Genomic DNA, 14,991 nt, shown 5'->3' on the forward strand with positions numbered 1-14,991 from the left:
AAAAATGTACAAAGGACAGTAAAGTCAAGTAACTAAAGGGCCGTGAAGTCATCAGAGCCATGGGATGCCAAGCACAGAGGTCTGTGCGGCCAAGTTAGGCAGAACTATAGCTGGAGGCATGCTGTTTGTTTGCCAGTCCTTCAACTATACAACACTGACTGATGGGATGTCTACAAGAAGAGCCTCATTTTTAAAAAGGATGCCTCAAACCAAACTTTTAGCATGTTTATCCTCTCTCTGGAAGCAAAGATTTAAAGAAGCTAATGGGTTTTGTCTAAGATAGCACTGTCCAGTAGAAATAGAATATGAACCACAAATGTAAGCCATGAGGGTAATTTTAAATTTTCTAGGAGCCAAATTAAAAAGAGTAAAAAAGGAACAGGTGACAATAATTTTAATAATGCTTTATTTAACCCAGTATATGCAAAATACTGTCATTTCAACATATAAATATAATGAAACTTGCCCAATATAAAACAAAATTGAGATTTTTTTTTTTACATCTTTTTTTTCATACTACAAAATCTGGTTGCTTTTTTGTACTTACAGCACATCTCAGTTTGGACCAGTTTCCTTTTAAGTGCTCAGCAGCTGCACGTGGCTAGTGGCCACGAAACAGGACAGCATACTTCTAAAACCTGTTTGAGTTGAATGAATAGGTCTTTCTGGCTTAGGAAAGTTCAGTTCTCTGTTTCCTCACAGCTGAATACATCATTGATATCCTTATAAAGAGAAATTCATAATTGTTAGCATTTCCAGAACACAGCAATTGTATGGAGTTAGGTTAGGGTTAGGCTTTGGCAGAATGGGGGACAGGGCTTTGGAGACCCACAGCAGTCGCGGCTTTAACATTCACACTGTTTGGTGTCCAGAAGTGACCTAGAAAGACCACGAAATGGAGTACAGTTTTACTGAAGCGTGGATTTGAACCTTGCAGGCTGAGAGGCTGGAGCAGAAATAAAGTACTGAGCCATTCGGTGCATCCAGTAGACGCCAGCCTCTGCTTCTCAGGCTGGCCTTGTGCTTACATTGCATGTCAGACTTAACAACCCTGCTAGAATTATGTTACTGCATTTTATTAGGAAAGTTGTAAGCTATGGTGGTGTTTGTAAATTTCGGAGTCTGTAGACCTATCAGGATTCATCCTTCATGATTCTTAAGCTCTGTTGCCTACAAATCCTACATATTGGAATTATATACCACATAATCTTAAGTTTACTATCCCAGTCCCATGGAATACTGGAACATCAGCCAATCTTGATTTTTCATTGCTGGAGAGCAGTGAAATCACAGATTATGCAATGATTTTGAGAGATCTACCTATTTGAAAAAAAATGGGGCTAGAGTCAGATGGATTGATGTGGGGAAGATTGTGGGGGTTGTGTAGGACAGGGGACAGGTGGTATAGAGTTAGACCAGGAAGGGTAGGTTGGAAGCAGGGACAGATACGTTCTATGCAAGGCCTGTTTTCACACTAACTCTCTGTATTTCACAGAAAAAGTCAATCTTTAAGATTGAAGATGGTGGAGGAAAGATTTTACTAGGATCACTAGGAAAACAGTAGTAGCGTGGGTCTAGGAGGAGAAGCAGCAGCAGAGAACTTCCTTGGTTACTAGTCGTGTCAAGAAACAGAAGTGGTTGGAAGGCATGGTGTGTACGGAAGGAAGTGAGCCACTGCCTTTCTCTGGAGGCCACAGCAATCTTCTGCCCATGTTTTGGTGGCTATTTTTAGAGTGGTTGCTTTGCTCTTATCTCAAACTGAGATTCTAACATACTTTTGAACTTGTCAATACCTGATTGGCAGTGACTCTTCGGAGGAATCAGATTGTCACACATCCTGGGCATTTGTTGTCAGAGAAGGCACTGGATTGCCCCCAGGACTTTTCAGCTTTGCTAGGAGCCAAGCACTGTGTTTGATGTCCAGGACAATGACGGGCTTACCAAATGAAGATTGAGCATTGAGCAGCCCTGCACTACGTGAACAAATAAGCAGTAGACCTTGATGTTAGATATCTTAACTTTAAAACTAGTTACATCTACCTTGGGCAAGTCATTTAAACCCATCTGAGCTTCAGTTCCCTCATGTGAAAAACGCCTGCCTTCAGGATTTTTGAAGATAAGATCACATATATGAAAGTGTTCTCTATGAACTCTAAGCACTTTTGAAAACAAGAGTATACTTTTACCCTCTTCAAGGTGTGTTAATTTATCTTGAGAGTTACAAAAGAAGATAGTTGAAATAACAAGTTTTGGTGCTCAGGAGGCCACTTCAGTGGAAGATTTGGAAGATTTCCTTACATGGAAAGGCCAGTGACAGAAAATGTTTCTCTGAGTTGCAGTGTCTCATGGGTCAGTTCAGATCTTCTGGCAAAACCAGCCCAAACATAGGCACCTTGGGTCCAGAGGACTAGCCTGTAAGATTTGAATTTGTTCTCTCCCATCTCAAATATGTGCAGAGGTCTTGTTAAGATGCGTGATTTGCCTTTTTAGCCCTTTCCTCACATCTTGGTAAAAGTGTAGGGTAGGATTCCAATAGGTGGTTATTACAGCACCCAAGTGTGAGGCTAATGACAGAGAGAACCTGAGGAGAACGCACCACTGCTCCTATTTTGAGTGAAGTCCTACAGCAGCACAACCTCTGTTTCAGTTGGAAAATAAAGTCAAGACCATAACTCATCGAAAGGCAGGAAAGCTGTCACTCTCCCTTTGGGAGTTAAGTTCACAGGCACTCATGTGATTCTTCGGGGAAACTTTTAGTTTTCATCCATTAGTAATAGTAAGTCTTACGCATAAGTAAGGATTTGGGCACATCAATGTCCATGATTTTGTAAATATTTCTTGCTCTACTGAAGTTACATGGAAATTGTGGAGTTAAGTTTGGAATATGAGTATACTTTGTATGTTAAGAGACAGTCTATGAAATAGCTTGAGTTTCTCTTTACCTGTTACAAATGTTTTATTGGAAGCATAACATGCCTTTTAACAGTGAGCATGCTTTCATGATATAGACTATTAACCATTGGCAAGTGGAACACTTGATTCTGTTTATATGATCCATCTCACTTCAGGTAGCCTGTGGTTATTACTCAGCAAATATTAGGAACATATAGGTTGACAGTGAACCTTCACTTTCTGTACCATCAACCAATGTAGATGGTCAGGAGACAAATACTCTTAATGCTCTGGTTAACAAAAGCAAGAGAAATCATGTCTGTCACTGGAAAATATGCCCTGGGTAACTCAGACAAGTAGAACTAGTAGTTCTTTAGTCTAGCCACTTTTAATTACTGATGCCTGAGAAATCTTATATTTAATGACAAAATAAATTCTAGAAAACTGTATCCCTGTTGTAAACTTACAGACTTTTAAAATTATTTCCAACTTTGGATATAGTTTAAGTTTTATATCCTAAATCTCTCCCCACAAATCCTTATACCAACAGGAATTCTTCTTGCCAATTTTGCTTAGTAAGAGGTTTGTGACCTTTTGAAACTAACTGCTTTCACTTGGCATTCAGTGGCTGTAAACTGCCCAGAAAGGTCAATTTTCTGTCTTGGCTTTAATCCTCACAAACTCCCCCTCTGATCTTCCAGGAACTTAAAATGCAGAAACCTGGTTGAGATAACATTAGCACATTAAAATTTTACCTCAGTTCCTCTAACCACCTTGCCTTTCAAAGTCAGGAAATGTGAAAGTTCAAGTTCTCATGGTCATAATAACCCCACAGACCCAGGCTGGTGTGTTTTGCATGAATTGTCACAATTAGAGGCATCCTAGAGTTTATATCAAATGCACATGCTACATGTTCTCTGGCCGAAATGGAGCGGGCTAGTGAATTCAGGCTTTTGGAAATACTTGCTTTTGCTTTCTCTCTGTACTTTCGATGCAAGTCATTTTAACCTTATTTCTCTCATCTGTAAAATACCTATCTCACACAATTTTTGTAGTATTGGGTTAGATAAGTGAAAGTGTTTCTTATGAACTCTAAGCATTTCCAAAAAATAAGATTATATTTGCTGTCTATCCAAGTAAGGAGTATTAATGTATTTTGAGAGTGAATTACTGGATGTATAGTAGCTCATTTATTCATTCTTATTTTAATATTTATTAAATTGGTATTTTGTATTTAGACATTGTTAAGGGAATAATTACTTTCTTTTTTTTTTATCTTCTTCTGTCAAGTCCAGGAGAGTTTGATCTGTGCTGTAGAGTTGGTAGCATTGCATCATTATAAGAGAGCCTTTGTGACGTTCAGTGGTTTGAGTATCGAGCAGGTCTCTGAATTTCTTGAGGTTTTTGTGGGGAGAAGAGGTATTAGCAATACAGTGAGCTTATATTTAAAGTATCAGTAAAATTTCCTTGCCTTATTCTACCTCCTTATCTTTTTGTGTATGTTTTCTTTAGTTTAGCTGATGTCTTCTGTACATCCAGCTCTCTCTTTCTCTCACTTACAATTTTCTTTAATTATTAAAAAGCAGTTTTGCAAGACCAAAATGATGTGGGCCCTTGGAGTGCTGTGGTCCTATTTCCAGACAGATGCACATTTACTTGAGCATTCATGTGCACACACACACATGCTCACACATGACTCCTGAGGACTTTGCAGGCCATAGAAATGAGAAATACTCAGAAAAGGTATATTGAGTTTTTCATAAGACTTCACTTATTGAACTTAACTATTTTTTAGTCTTAAACTGTGTCCTCCTCTCAACTGTTCTTTGTGAAATGATGTTATAGTAGGTGGTAAAAAGGTTTGGTTTTGTTTTTAAAATGACCTTATGTGGCAAAATGAAAAGCACGATACACACCACATGTGTGTTTTAATTCCCCCCCATTAAAAAAAATGTTTAAGTGCAGGAAATACAAAATGTGGGAAATCCTTGATATAAGTATGAGTAGTTGTATGTGTTCAATGTCTGGTGCTGAAAGAGCAGCTCAGCCAGTGTCTGTCCTGCTGGAGAATGTTCCTTCCTGCTTGCTTCTGGGTGAGGCGAGAGCGAGCTTCACAGTGTTCCAGCTGAGGGGGCCCACACACAGCCTGGGAGCCTCTGCCGATTCTGCCCCAGGAGAAACAGCTTTCTGATCTGAGCCCAGATAGAACATTCCACCCACTTGCTTTTTGCCTTTTTGCTTTTTTTCTTTAAGCATTCCTTTTTTAGGAGGAAAACTCTAAGAGTGCTTGCCTTTCCTGTTTTTTCTCCTCCTTTGCTTTCATATACAACATGCATGCACACATGTGCACACATATACACATATGTACACACATATACATGTGTGTGGGAAGGAGAAGCGTCCTGGGTCTCCTGTCAGTACAGCCTGGTCTGATACTGCTGACTTCGGAGTAAGCCCAGCTACCACTCAAGGTACGTGGCCAGATCCCTTGGGCTACTGCTCAGATAAGCAGAGTCCTCAGCAGGAGAGGGCTGCCTCTGATCCCGCAGTGCGGATCACAGCCTCCAAATCTTGCAGTCTTGGAATAAGAACTAGTTGCTCAGCCTCAAAAAATGAGCATCATGTGATGTAGTTTTGCTAGATCCCATCCACCATCCTTTCTGTGCACTCTCCGAAGGTCAGGGAAACTTTGCTGGTCCTGTCTCTTGGCTTCCGGCCAGAGAGGGGAGGAGCCTCTTCAAGGAGGACAGCCAGCTCAGACTGAGGAAGGGGGACAGTGGCAGCTGCAGGGCTGTTTGATGGGTCTCCTCTGAAGCGCCCCTCTGCCCTCCCCAAGGTGTTCTCTTCAGATTGCTGGCAGCAGCAAGCACTATGAGGTAAGTCTGTGACACACGTAGGTGGATGAGCCCCTCTGGCTTTCCTCCAACAGAACTGACTCGCATGTCTTTGTATGGAAGCAAAGGTACAAAACGAAGAGCAAGAATAGGGAACCTGTGTTCATTGAAACAGCCTGTGGTGGGATGGTGCTTAAGATGCGCGCTTCTGCTTCACATCAGAGAATTGGGCAACAGGAGCCAGAGTCTCGGGTATTTCCTGCTGTGGAGGAGGGAGTTTAATGACCAGCGCTAGAGTTTATGTCATCAGCTTCCCTGGAAATAACCCCCACTCCCTGCAACACACCAAAGCAGTAGTAAATGCGCCTGCCTCCTGGCTTTACTTGGAAAAAGCATTTCTAGGAACGTCTGCTTGGTGTGGCCTTGTGCCCAACTGTGTTTATGAGTCAGGTTTTGTGGTGGGGCTTTGAGCCATCCCTTCAGTGGCATCATTTACACTCCTGGGCTGGGCTGTGAGCTGTCCCCACACAGATGCCTGCCCTGGGGTTCCACAGCCCTTGCCCCAACATGGTGGTGGACAGGAGCCATCTGTGGGTTTGTCCTAGACTTAAGGTTGGCACAGTTAGAGCTGAAAGAGGAAAGGGCTGGCCGGGAGCAAAGTGGGGGCACCTCCTCATGGCTTCCTTGGCCCCTCAGCTCTTTCCCACACTCTCTCTGGGCTCTGGCAGGTCTGCATGTTGCCCTGCCGACCCCACTCCCACCCCACTCTCTTATTCTGAGGAGAGGCGGGACTGACTTTTGAACCCGGATACACCGGACAGTATTTGAGCCCCAGGTTTCATTGTGCATGTGGTTTGGTGCATGCAGGCAGGTATAAAAGCCAGATCGAAGTTGTTCCCACTCGCAGGTTTCAGCAAAGGCATTCATTTGTTGTCATTTTGCAAAATCCTGGTGAGCTCCACAGCACTGACCGTGTTCCCCTAAAACATTAAGTCCTGCCCACTCAGAGGGGCACTGTTAACTCTCATGTCACTCGGGCCTTTGCAATGTGTTCTGGGGCAGTCTGTGGTTTGTTCACTACTCAGGCAATTGTCACTCATTTTTAGATTTGTTTTTCCTTTTCTGGTTGCTGTGCTTTTCCCTGCCCGTCTTGTCACAGATGCAGCTCTGCTCGACTAGAAAGAGACCATAAAGGACAGGCGTGAGCATGGGCTGCAGGCGTGGAGAGGACTCTCCAAACCTTTGGATGCCCCGGCGTGGCTGACCTCGTGGACAAACATGTGTACCCTCTAGCCACTGCTAGACTGCAGTCAGGGATGAGCTCTGAGTTCTGGGCCGCCTGTCCTGGTCCTGGGATCTACAGTCAGACCCACCCTCCCCTCTGGCATGTCTGCCATGTGCAGCGGCCAACACAGGAGGATAGGTTGCCCCACGAAGCAGATGGCAGACAGGCAGCCTGTAACCACTCCTAGGCCAGATGAGTTGGCCCAATGTTTTTGCTTTCTTTTGTTTTTTATTTTATTATTATTATTTTTTTTAGTAGGCTCCACACTGGGGTGTAGAGCCCAATGTGGGGATTAAACTCACGACCCTGAGATCAAGACCTGAGCTGAGATCAAGTGTCGGAGGCTTAACCAACTGGGCCACTCAGGTGCCACTTAGCTCAGTGTTTTTAAAACTGTTGAATTGGTTGCTGTTATCAGGTGGATTATATTTGACTAAAGTAGCAGAGTATCTGATTGATAATGTTTTAAGTTACAGAGAAATTTACTTAAAGCCTTGACTAAGAAACCTGGTGGTGGGTGCTCCCAGGCCTGGGCATCAGTCCCCTGAGGTCTCCCTTTGCATCCTGCTGCCTCTCCACCCGAGGGGCTTTATCACCTGTGGTTACAGGGCAGCTGATGCAGCTGTAAGCATGACGCTAGCAGGAAACCTGGCGCAGAGATAGATGACTTTCCTTTCATTAGGAAGGGAAAACTTTTCCAGAAGTCCCCACCCCACAACCTTTTCTTTACTTCTCCATAGCTGGAATCAGAGGGAAGGGGGACTGTTCTGACAAACTTTGCTGCCCCAAACAAAATCAGCGCAACTCAAGATGTCTGCCACAGTTTCAATACTTCAAAATCAGAAGACTTCACTGCAGACTGTTTTTGCTTCAGAGACAGGAAGCTCCAACAGCACCGAGCCTTCTCTCCTGCCTCCGGTGGGCCAGGCTTCTGCCAGTCACATCACAGTGCCCCCCATCCCTTCGCCCCTCTGTGCACTCGGCTTCACTGCCTGGCTTCCACAGGCTTCTGCCCTACAATCCTTTCTGAGATCTCTTTTCAGTACTGACACTTCAGATTTCAGGAATTACAGCAGGAATCTTATCTTGCCTGCTTTATACCAAGCCAGTGTTTGTGAGTATAGTTGCAATGCCCAGAGTCATTTTATAAGTTTATGTCTGGGAGCATTTGTGCCTGGGAAAGTTAGCAAAAGCATGTCTTGCAATGTTCTGGTACTTAAAGATTTTAGTAAGAGTCTGGAGTCCTTGGGTTCGATCCCTAGGACTTTTCATCATGCCTTATGGTTGGTCGTGGAATATGTACGTGTATGCATGCACATGTATAGTTTCCTGTATTGTCTCTCCATCTTGATCTAGCTGGGCACCTACACTTAGGTTGCTAAGTTTCTTCTGTATTTAATACCTGGCTGAGTTTGTTATGCCATACCTGAATTTCTCATTGTTACATTCATTTATCCTGTCATCCTTCTGAAACGATAGACCTAGCTTGTGTGGTTGGAAACTACATCTCATTCTTCCCTGAATCTCCTGCAGCTTTGCAGAGTTCCGGTAAATAGTACTCAGTTGGTGTTTAAAAGAGGATGAATTTATTCCATGGGCAACTTTAGGTGTTTTGCTGCTCTGTAAGTCAATCAAAGGTAAAAGACCTCAAAAAGCATGTACTCTGTAGGTCGTCTTGGAGTATTTATAGTTAACCCACCAGCCAGTCCAGAACATGCTCTAAATGATGCTGGTACATACGTGCAGGAGAAAGGGTGTTAAGAAGGCTAAGGGTCAGAAGAAGTAAGGATCCTGGTTTCATTGTCATAAAGGACTTTAGAGTTTGCAAAGCATATTGGCATATATCACCTCATTCCACCCTGTAAGACATTATTTCCACTTTATAAATGAAGTTAAGGGAAACTAAGTGACTCTCCCAAAGTCACACAGCCAGTAAGTGGCTGAGCAGGGATTGAAGCTGTATTTTCCCTTTCCCCACAGCCCTCTGATGACATGCCGACAGGATGTACCAAAGTCAAGGGAGACCAATATGGGAGAGTATTACTAGGTTTTTCAGATCATCAAAAGTAAATTACCTCTTAGCACTAGGGAGCCTGCATGATATGGGCACCTTCTTCACCTGAATGGCTCTGAATGTGCGTAGATGGTGTGTGGATCATCAGTGTGGGGTCACTAGTATGCTCCTGAACATTCAGGGGCCCCAGCCGACCGCTGGGCTAGGCAGAAACCAACCCCCACACACATACCAGTCAGTGGCAACGCTGTGTTTCAGGGATTCCTTGCAGAGAAATTCTGAAAATCCCAGAAGATGGGCAGCCCTCCCCAGGCCTCAGCATTGTGTGTGACAGATTCTAAAGCTGAGCCAGCTCCAGCCCCAGACAGTGTGACCACGGTCTTGAAGCTGTGGGACTCTGAGACCTTTTCAAGAAACCTCAGGCGGATTTTTCTTTTCATCATGTGTTGAGTAAAGTAGAGAGATGTCACTTCTCTCTTTTTTCTCCCCCGACAGGACAAGACATTTCAAAGAAAGTATTAAATTCATTCACGAGTGCCGACTCAGGGGTGAGGGCTGTCTTGTACACTGGTATGTATGCCTCTGCCAAATCATAGCTTAGTATTTCTACTCAGCCTGATTTCTCTCAAGGGTTTTTCTGTGTGTGATTAATTATTTCAACTCCTGATGGTTCTGTCTGCCCTCTGAATCTTGAATACATACCCCATCTGACCCCTGCCATTTGTTAGTCATCGTTTGTTTTTGATGAAAGAGAACCCTATGATTTTTTTTTTTTTCATTTTCACTTAGGATTTTCATTTTCACAGTTAGGATTTCTGTAGGGACTGTCAAGGCTGTGGAACCACAGGAGCCTCTTTTCTAGCCCATGTCTGTTATTCCCTTGGAATAGCCTCCTGTGGAGGGTACAGATTTTGTGGGCTCATCCCTGAAACCTCAGCGCCCTTTCAAAACACTGTTTCTTTCTGGAGAGTTTTGATCACATATGTGGTGTTTAACACTGCATTAGTGTAACACCAGAATGACCATTTCTTCTCCATTTACAGATGGGGGCTTTTATGTGTGTTTAGCTTAGTACTTTGCTTTGAAAAGATCTGAATAGGATCTTAGAATTAAACAGTTTATATACAGCTCTCCACCTGCATTCAGCTACACTTCATATGGATCTGAATACATATACATAAGTACATACACACTGCAAAAAAAAAAGCTGTTATAATACACATAACCCAAGGACAATGCACATAAAGTTCTTAGCACTGTACCTGGCACATGGTAAGCTCTCAGGGAATGTTAGCTCTCATATTTTATTTTTTTAAATTTTTATTTGTTTTATTTTTAAGTGAAATATAGTTGGCATTAGTTTCAGGTGTACAATATAGTGATTTGACAATTATATACATTATGAAATATCATTAGCACTAGTACTCAGATTTATCGCGTAACTAATATGTTAAAGGAACCAGCAGCCAACAGTCTGGAGCCAGAACTCTGCTGTTCATTAAAGTGCAAGCTGAGCATGTTCCCTCTTTATATTGAATAAGACTCCATATTGAGTATTACTCAGCCACAAAAAAAAAAAAAAAAAAGATCTTGCCATTTACAGCAACATGGAGAGATTAAAAGGTATTATGCTAAGTGAAATACATCAGAGAAAGCAAATACCGTATGATTTCGCTTATATATGGAACCTGAAAAACAAAACACATGAAAAAAACAAAAAACCAAAAGGCAGAACCAGACCTATAAGTACAGAGGACAAACTGATGGATGCCAGAGGGGAGGGAGTGAGAGGATGGGCAGAATGGGTGAAGGGTAGTGGGAGATGTAGGCTTCCAGTTATGGAATGAAAAAGTCATGGGAATGAAAGACACAGCTCAGGGAATACAGTCAGTGGTATAATTGTGTTGTACGGTGACAGACGGCAGCTACACGGTGGGCACAGCCTAATGTAAAACTTGTAGAATCACTATGTTTTACACCTGAAATTAATGTAACATTATATGTAAACTATACTCAGATTTTTTTTAAAAAGACAATATTATGTTGTGAAATATATTAAAAAAAAAAAAAAAGCTTAACAATCTTTTGAGTTTCCCCAAAGGAGTTGCTATTTCAGTGAAAGCTCTTTGGGAATGTAAAGTGATGTCTCCTGGGCTGTGTTGCTGCTGATGTTGGTGACAGAGGAGATCCAGTGCAGGATACCCAGGAGAGCCCTTCATGAAAACTAATCTGTTCTAAGGGCCTGTAACCCATATCAGGAGAGCAGGGACAGTAGTTTGATTGCTTTAGAAAAAGATGATGTTTGGTAGTTTTATGCAGTTCTTGATATTATGTGATTTACGTTTTTTTTTTACTTTTAAAAAGAGTAGGACATGTACCAAATAGTAGATTTTATAATGTTCATCTACATTTGCTTTAAAGAATTTTGGGGGCGCAGTTGGAGCCATAAAGGGGGAGTTCTGTAATCCTGTGCCTGGGCTTCTATGGCTTCTGGTGAATATTAGACTCTCCAGGTTTGCAGCCAAAGAGGATGTATTTTTTAAAAGCTCTCTCGGTATTTCTGATATAAAAGCCTAAGGAAGAGCCACTACTTGAGAATGGTTGTCTTTTATTATTATTATTATTATTATTATTATTATTATCATCATCATCATCATCATTTGAATATGTGTAGCCCTGATACTCTAGGAATTTGTATTTCATATGGTTATATAAATCTGAAGATAGGCCTTTCTAAAAATGAGAAATTTGCTAAACTTCCCCATCTTAAACCGTTGCTAGAACACTCTAAATCTGACACAGCACAGCCTTCTGTGACCACCTTAATTTGCATATGCATTTAAAATTGGTCCCCTTACTCACTCTGCTAGATATAATTAACCGTTATTGACCCCCACATCCCAGAGCACGTGGAATGTGCCCTCTCTTGTGCTCTGCTCAGTTACTTCAAGAAGAACACAGACTTGTTTCATAAGAGCTTCTGCATTTAATGGGCTTTCAGTTATAGATCTAGCCTTTATTTATCTAAGAAAACCAGACTTAAAAAAACAAAACAAAAAACCATGAAGCCTTCTAAACTGCTGCAGGTTGTAAATAGATTTATTGCATGGATCCCAGACCCTTCAAGTTCCCTTGATGTGCTTTAGTTAGTTATTTTTTCTGTCCGAGGAAATGGGGACTATCTGAAGAAGGGCTCAGGAGCGTAGAGAATCATAAAACTGGTGTCCAAAGCCATAGCCAGTAGAAGATCTGTAAAAAAAAAAAAAAAAAAAATGAGGCTCACACATATACTGATGCCTGAGATTCTAGTGTAATAAAGTAGAGAGAAGCTCCTATGTTTCTGAGTAATTTCGTACTGGCTTGGTGTCCACCCATAATCCAAGGAGGAGACTTTCTAAAACGAGATCCACAGAATCCCCTGCTCTCGATGAATCAGGAGATAGACTCATGGACTGAAACCCCTTGCCCCTGTGGGTTCTTTTGGCCCTTGCAGCCTGGCCGGTGTCTCCAGGAGTGTGACTCTGGTGATCGCATACATCATGACCGTCACCGACTTTGGCTGGGAGGATGCCCTGCACACTGTGCGTGCAGGGAGGTCCTGTGCCAACCCCAACCTGGGCTTCCAGAGACAGCTCCAGGAGTTTGAGAAGCATGAAGTCCACCAGGTAACCATGCTCAGGGGACTTTGGTGATGTGAGCAGCAGCCTCTGGGAAGATGCCTCAGTCTTTCTGTGCACACCTAGAATCAGGGAGGTTGGAGTTTGAAAGGCCCACAGAGGACAAGAATGCCCCACTTGCATCCCAATCAAAGTCATCACTGGTCCCTTGTTCACCAGCTGCAGCTGTAGGACATTATCTTTTAACATCTTCAGACCCCATATTAACGTCTGTTTATTTCCCTTTGGGCCAAGTGCCATTTTCTTGGTTTGGCTTGCTTTCATGTCCTCAGGCTAAAACCTGGAAGAAGCAGTTATTTCTCTTGCTTGACACTGGCCGGCCAACCACAGATCTCTGATTGCCCAATGCCCATTTATTCCTTGGTTATATGTGGCAAAATCTGTAACATTAAGTAACAGGTGAAATCTATGTAGATGCAGGTGTGTGTGTGACATTTTGGTTTTGTTTTCAACTTCTCCAGTACCGGCAGTGGCTGAAGGAAGAATATGGAGAGAGCCCTTTGCGGGATGTGGAAGAAGCCAAAAACATTCTGGGTAAATATAAAGAGCAAGGGCGTGTGGAGTCCCAGCCTGGTACAAGGCGGTGGAGCAACTTTCAGACCCTGCCTCCTTTGGCCTACAGCAACTATACGACGGAGACCTAATAACTGAGTGATCTGGTGCCTGCCTGTCCATCCCTTGTCTTCAGTGCATTTCTGCTGGGTGCCCTGGTGTGCTGGCTGCCCCCGTGGAGGACAGGAAGGGGAGGGTGGCAAAGGTGGATCCAGGCTCCTCCTCCATGAATCCACCAGCCCTGCCCCAGGCCCCTTTATCCTGCCCACTCCTGCCCTGCCTGAGCTTGGGGAGTCTGCTTGGCTGCCCCACACCGACTCATGCGTGCGCCTGAGTGCAGGCGAGTGTGCGTGTGTGCCCATGCGTGTGGATGTGTGAACTCTAAATGTTCGTATTGCTGGAACAGTCACAAAGTCCATGCTTCCAGGCTTGGTATCACCACCTTTCCTTTTGTCCATGACTCCACATGGAAATCATTTGAAGTTAACATCTTAAAAGCTGCTCAGCATAAAGCAGCCTGTGGCTGGGAGCAGACAGAACCCAGAGTGGTTGTGGTGAGGGCAGCAGGAGGCTGGACTCCCTTCTGAGGGTGGTTCCCCGGGGCCCTCAAAGGTGTGTGGGGGTGTGCTCTGGGCATTGCCTCGATCTTAATGAAAATGCCCCAGGCTGTGGTTCCTGCCACCTCAAGTCAAGACCCTCTTCTCAGCCTATCATGTCCCTGAGTTCTTGGTGTGTGTTCTCAGTGGCCCTGACTATATTTCAGTTCCATGGGGAGCACAACCACCTCAGCCCAAGCTATATGCCCAGAGCTCCCTTCCTTTCTCCTCCTGTCCAGCTTCACTTACTCTCAGCCTCTTGTTCTCTTGCTGTTATAACTCTGCAAGGGCCTCTTTGCAACATCTGCATGCATCTTCAGGAACTGGGAAGAATGAGCATTTATTAGGCATTGTAGCAAGTTTGCATTTAAAAATACATTTTAAAATGCCTGCGCACTTATTAAGCACCTTCATGTATGCTGTGGATTTGATATGTGACCTCAGCTACCTCATTAAATGTTTTTTGAAAAGGTATTTTTGTTATTGTAATCAGCTCATAGTTGAAAATGTTTGGTCGTGATTGCTTTTGAAGCCAAAGGGCAAAAGCATCAGTATCATTGAGCTATTTAAAATTTCTGACTTGAGCTCCAGTAGTGCTTTCTGGTGGGTAAAATTCCACATTCAGGCCAAGTCCAGCAGGCCTGGAGAGCGTCTGCAGTTTGCAGTGTGGGGCCGCAGGATCCTGGAATTCTGTGAGCAATTTCGTGGTCCAGTCTTTTACACCAGCTCAAATTGTTTAAGCACACAGAGCCACAAGAATGAAAAAGTATACTTGGCTTCTCCCTAAAAAGATGTTGCAGCCCAGTTTCTCCAAATTCCACCACCAACAGAGCCTCTGACTAAGAAGAGCAGGAAATGCTCTTATATATGCACAGGAAAGCATATAAAGGGTAATGTCACAGGTGAGCCGCTTTGGGGACCAGGGAAAACTCTATACACCCACATAGGCCCCAGATATACACCAGGAAAGGGAAGCATGGCCATGGAATTTTCTACCTACAGCTGAAACAATTTGTCTATAAAGTACATTTTTTTCCTTGAACCAAAAAGAAATGTGAATATACTCACAGAAAAAGTATGTAGGATTATCAGCTGAAATGCTGAAATATGTGTGTACATTTATGAACATTTATGAACAATT

At 43.2% G+C, this 14,991-nt stretch overlaps 1 protein-coding gene across 6 annotated transcripts in view; it reads left to right on the top strand.

Annotated features, from left to right (window-relative positions):
- The window catches only part of DUSP22 (dual specificity phosphatase 22), a 109,803-nt gene that overhangs the window by 58,451 nt on the left and 36,361 nt on the right, over nucleotides 1-14,991 (top strand). For 5 of the 6 annotated variants that reach the window (XM_036072467.2, XM_078055617.1, XM_078055616.1 and 2 more), the window contains exons 5-7: nucleotides 9,521-9,595; nucleotides 12,519-12,690; nucleotides 13,164-13,236. In XM_036072467.2, the coding sequence (XP_035928360.2) occupies nucleotides 9,521-9,595; nucleotides 12,519-12,690; nucleotides 13,164-13,236 (320 nt within the window). Of the gene's footprint in view, nucleotides 1-9,520; nucleotides 9,596-12,518; nucleotides 12,691-13,163; nucleotides 14,325-14,991 lie in introns of those variants that run through there. The other variant, XM_078055615.1, reaches the window with a different exon arrangement.

The sequence above is a fragment of the Halichoerus grypus genome, chromosome 9 (genome assembly GCF_964656455.1).
Source record: "Halichoerus grypus chromosome 9, mHalGry1.hap1.1, whole genome shotgun sequence".
Taxonomy (NCBI): domain Eukaryota; kingdom Metazoa; phylum Chordata; class Mammalia; order Carnivora; family Phocidae; genus Halichoerus; species Halichoerus grypus.